The sequence below is a fragment of the Camelina sativa genome, chromosome 16, assembly GCF_000633955.1.
Source record: "Camelina sativa cultivar DH55 chromosome 16, Cs, whole genome shotgun sequence".
NCBI lineage: Eukaryota > Viridiplantae > Streptophyta > Magnoliopsida > Brassicales > Brassicaceae > Camelina > Camelina sativa.
This window is the reverse complement of record NC_025700.1, coordinates 15,063,913-15,069,065: the sequence shown is the minus strand read 5'-3', so window position 1 is coordinate 15,069,065 and position 5,153 is coordinate 15,063,913. Positions and strand designations below refer to the sequence as shown.

Sequence of the window (5,153 nt, the reverse complement as noted above, 5' to 3'; positions counted from 1 at the left end):
TCTCCACATTTCACATATTCTATCAAACATTTTTTAAATTCCTTGTAGCTAGTTTCTTACCTCACACTTATATACTTATCAATTAATTTATAGAGAGAGAGAGAGGGAGAGAGAGAGAGAGAACAGCTAGCTAAATGAGTTAAAGAGTCCTGACTCTCCTGAACTCCTGAGCTTCTTTATTTATCACACCAACACTTCTCTTTTTTCCTAGCTGTGGTCCACTAAATTTTAGTACCATAAATGAGTTATGTGATATAAGTTCAGATTCCGGAATATGATTATAGATATGTCATATCCCACCATAAAACCTAATGTAAAGTGCTTCTAAAACTCTTTTACGATTCTAGTTATCCAAAACACTTTGGAAATCTCCTCTCTAATCACAAACAACGGGTTGTGAATCCAGAAAATAGATACCCAAACATTTCACTTCAAGATTTATTCTTACCATGGAGAAAAGATTCAACGTCGGATAGATGTGAAGGAATTTGAGTAATATATAAAGGGTCAGAACCTCTTCATTCATTGCCAATTGGTTTTGAATTGGAACCCCACAGTAAAACCCGAATTTAACATGGTATCAGAGCCTACACACGCTTGCCCGTTAATTAATTCGGCCCGGAAAGAGGTCCAATCACCCCATTAATTGATGGTCCAAAGGAAAGCCCAAAGGAAGGTCCAATTCCATCGAAATAACTAAAAAAGGAGCATTATGTCGAGATTAATGGTCGGAAGAGCCATTATCTCGAAAAGGCATGTGAAGAAAAGATATCACATCGGATAGATGTGAATGAACTTGAGTAATATATAAAGGATTAGAGTCTCTCCACTCATTGTCAATTGTTTTGAATTGGAAGCCCACAATAAAACCCAAATTTAACACTTATAAGCCATCATGATCCTGAAAATTTTCTCTATAGAAGTGAAATATATAATAAAAATTAAATTAAATCTTTGACAAGAAATTATTATTCTAAAATTTTTCTATAAAAGCAGGTGATTTTGTTACTTTACAAAACTAGTTTATAAAAAAAGAACAAAGAAAATATAATTTGTCTTAATACCTTTTATATACAAACCAAATCGCAAAGGAACAAAATGAGAATCCAGCAACCACACACTACCTTTACCGTATACCCTCCACGAATATGAACTGTTGCACTCCACCTTGTGAATAGAGTTTACGTGTTAGATTTGATATTGTTACTTCACAAAAGTAGGATTTAAAAAAAAAATTTTTGATTTGTCTAAGCAATAGTTTACTGTTATATACAAAACTGATAATGCATAGGAACAAAAAAATAAGGAATACATCAACGTGTTCGGATGCTGTTGACACGTGCAAGGCATGCTTTGTGCTTTGTGGTGTTCTCCATTACGTACGTACACCCAAAAAGTATACAAAAAGCTTGTAACCATCAGTTTTGTTTCTAATTGTATTCTGATTTTCCCTAGTACAGTGTGTTTCGAATTGTAGAGGGTCCAGGTAGCTAGTTTCATGCATGGCATTAGTATGGAAGGTATATAGACTTATGCAAATATGCTTCACCTTGGCCGTTGATTTTTTATCTTAGCTTTAAGGAATCTCATCTTTATTTCTATTCACGAACATAGTTCTAGTAACGTACGTCAGTTTTGTGTTATACCTTCAGTATACACCGTTACTTTAAAGTTAGTAAGTTACAGATGAATTATCTCTGACAATTTTACACTTTTGAGGTTTTCTTTAGTGGAACAAGCTTTATATATAGCTTCTAAATTATTCTTACTTTCTTTCTAATTTCTAAAAATATTACCAAAAGAATGTGAGAGTGGTTTCAGAAAAATTAGCTAGGACTACTTACATGAGGACTATATCTATATATGAAGAGAAAAATAAATGAGAATGTGATGAATTAGTTAAGGTTGGGGTTGAAGAAACCAAAAGCAGGGAAATAGCATAGAAATTTCGAGATGCTTAGGCCACAAGATTTCTGTTGAGGGATGATTACATATGTGTTTTTCATTTTTTTGTTGTTGTTGTGGTAGTTAATAACATTTTCAGTCCGTAAACCATAAATCTAGTTCCTGCCAACAATTTTAGCATATAGAAATGGTGCTCGTAAAGCAAGTAGCCAAGTATAATGTGCAGTCTCGGTTCTTGGCCCATACTATTTGAGTAAGATAATCAAATTCTAGAGCCCAAATTTCAAAATAAATTCCCTAATTTTAGCAAAATTATATACGGCAAACAAAACGTCTTTTGTAAATATTGCACACACAACCCAATATAATGAGCCAGGCCTGATGCAATTATGCTTATTACCAAATTACCATCCTTGTCATATGAGTAAAAGTATTGATGTGTTTAAAGTTTAAACTCCTTTATGTCAGCAATTTAAACTCATTAATATGTCTACAAGTTTGTTTGCTTCTAGGCTTTGAACTGTTGTTTAGACCGTAAAGTTGTTATAGAGACACATTCGATAATTTACAAGTCATTATTCCAAAGGGACATGTAAATAAAAAAAAAAGCAAGACAACATACATAATGTGCTGTTCTGAGCAAACTTAGAACCTAAGTGATCTCTCTCAGATTCTGCACAGACAGCTTTTTACTATAGATTATGGTTCATTAATTGTTCGTCTTACTATATTATAGATTATTGTTTTGTGAGCCAACTAATCCAATAATAGCTACATAAGCCAAATCTTTTTACTTTTTACTTGTCACTACAACATGTCGTTTACGAATCCTATAAAAGTCGCTAAATAGTTGCAAATAAGAGTTTTGCATCTTCTTAGCGTCCATTTTTGAGAGTCGTTAAAAAACGGTCGCAAAATAAAATGGTCGCAACATTGTCTCTAATTTGCAACTGACTTCTGATTAAAAAATATAGTCGTATAGAAGCGACTGTTAAGTGACTGTAGCTGGAGTTGCACATTTTCGACTGAAATGCAATCAAGTTTACTTACGGACTGTTTTGTGACCATATTTAGAATCCTTTCGCGGGAAGATTTTGGGACTAATTACAAGAGTCCGAATTTGGAGTTTTTGTTTGTTATTTTGTTTGATCACAAACTGGTCACATGTTTGTTATTTGGTTTGATCACAAACTGGTCACATGTTTGATATTGAATAATTTCCAATTTAAAATGCTATTAATTAAAAAAAATGATGATTAAAAATACTAATCATAGCAAAAGATTATCCTTATGATACCATAATATCATCCTAATCTTACCATAACATCATCCTAATCATACCATAATATCATACAAATCATACCATAACATCATCCTAAAAGAGTTTAAACACAAAAGATCATCCTTGATGAACTTGCACAAATGATTTCTGACCGGCTAAGTGTTTGTGCACTCCAAGACCTCCACGAGTAGAGTTTCTGCACTGTGAAGCATCCTCACTCTTCTCAATAGCATCATGGGTGTCCCAATATTCCCACATCTCAGCCCATAATGTATCACGAATCCATGATGGTTGCACACCCCTCCTCTTTGCTTGACTGACAATGCCTTTCATCCGCTTCTTGGCAATATTCAAGAATCCTTCTTTAACAAGGTCAGTAATCCCGAAATCCCACCTAAACTTCCGCTACATCACACAAACAGTTAAAGTTAGCAACAATTCTAACTCATACATATAGTAAACAATAACATGTTGTGAAAGAGTCAACATTACCGCAAACGTCTTGAAGTATCTCTCTTGAATGGGTATTGGTGTCACCTTCCAACTGTAGTAAGGCCCATCAAACTTCCTCCTAAAGATTGTTGCAATCGCTCGAGACAGTCTCCCTTTATGTCTGTTAAACCTATTATAATAAACAAGAACAACAACAACTTATATCACAGACTAAAACTGAATGGTCCCAGAAGACTAACCTATATCACAACAAAAAACTTATATCACAACAAACAGCTTATATCACCACAACAAACCTATATCACAACAACAACTTATATCAAATCTATATCAAACTAAAACTGATATCAAACTTATATCACACAAATTACATCAAACCGATATAACTAAGATAATTTATACCATTAATATCAAACCGATATCAAACTTATTTGATTCTTATCACAATATCAAATAAGAATCACAACAACAAACCTATATCACAACAACAAACTTATATCACAACCTATATCAAACTTATATCACCACAACAAACCTATATCACAACTAAAACTGATATCAAACCTATACCACAACAAACCATAAAGAAAATGTAACTAAGAGAATTTATACCATAAAGTCTCGATTCCTGGAATAGGTTGCTCAGACAGCAATGGTAGATGCTCGCGACATGGAAGAGCAAGCAAACGATCCAAAACATCATTGTAGTCAACATTTGGATTATGATTTTGTTGAGGTGGATTAGGATGTGGGATTCCTCCTTTGTCGCCATCTTCCTCATTAGGGTTTGGTGGCGGTACAGCTTCTGGAGCAGGAACCGGTGGTGGAAGAGTAGGAGACCATGGCTGTGTCCGCGGCGGTGATTGTGAAGGAAGGCTTCGATGCGAATGGGTCCCGGAATGGTTCCCAGACTGTGTCCTCGGCGGAAACTGCGAAGGACGACTTTGATGTGAATTGGTCCCAAAATGTGTCGCCGATGGGTTGGACGAGTGAGAAGAAGTTCCGGGAGCACTAACACCTCTGGTGGCGTTTTGACCATTGTATGTCCTTACACCCGACGCAGTCCTGCCTCCACGACCTCGAGATCTACTACCAGTGAGAACCATTAGATCGATGAATGAACAGAGAAATCAGATGAATGAGAAGAGAAAAGTTTGAGAGAGAAATCGGCAAATTGCCCTTTGAGAGAGGATAGAGTGTTAAACCTAGATCGAGAGTGGCTAATAATAAATGAAGAGCACTCGTTGTGGTTTACCTAGTTATTAACGAAAAGAGTAGCAAATTAGTCGCAAAGGAGTCGCAGAGTAAATTAACCTAGTTATTAACGAAACATGTCTCTAATTTGTAGCAAAAGAGTGACAAACAAAAATCGTCATAATATAGTGGCAAATCAGTCGCAATATGTGACCATTTTACGACTACCATATATACGTCACAAAATAAAAATCTTGAATTCTACACATTATGAACAAAACTGTTGATATAAATCACTAAAGAGAACTCATATTAGTAG

At 35.0% G+C, this 5,153-nt stretch overlaps 2 protein-coding genes across 2 annotated transcripts in view; both read right to left on the bottom strand.

The window, feature by feature from the left end:
• LOC104753679 (WAT1-related protein At1g68170-like) overlaps positions 1-1,350 on the bottom strand; it is an 8,434-nt gene extending 7,084 nt beyond the window's left edge. Inside the window, exons 1-2 of the mRNA XM_010475897.2 lie at positions 1,313-1,350; positions 1,125-1,167 (exon numbers count right to left, since the gene is read on the bottom strand). Of these exons, the coding sequence (XP_010474199.1) occupies positions 1,125-1,167; positions 1,313-1,350 (81 nt within the window). The remainder of the gene's footprint in view (positions 1-1,124; positions 1,168-1,312) is intronic.
• Positions 3,230-4,804, bottom strand: LOC104753678. The gene is made up of 3 exons (XM_010475896.2): positions 4,253-4,804; positions 3,680-3,809; positions 3,230-3,592 (listed from the first exon to the last, which is right to left on the bottom strand). The coding sequence occupies exons 1-3, from the start codon at positions 4,744-4,746 to the stop codon at positions 3,305-3,307; spliced, it is 912 nt and encodes a 303-aa protein (XP_010474198.1). The 5' UTR covers positions 4,747-4,804; the 3' UTR covers positions 3,230-3,304.

Excerpts from the sequence above, each read along its gene's own strand:
- LOC104753678 (XM_010475896.2), bottom strand. The coding sequence starts at position 4,746 with ATGGTTCTCACTGGTAGTAGATCTCGAGGTCGTGGAGGCAGGACTGCG. Across the intron at positions 3,810-4,252 it reads CCAGGAATCGAGACTTTATG|GTTTAACAGACATAAAGGGA; the intron begins GTATAAATTCTC and ends TTATTATAATAG. Across the intron at positions 3,593-3,679 it reads GATACTTCAAGACGTTTGCG|CGGAAGTTTAGGTGGGATTT; the intron begins GTAATGTTGACT and ends TGTGTGATGTAG.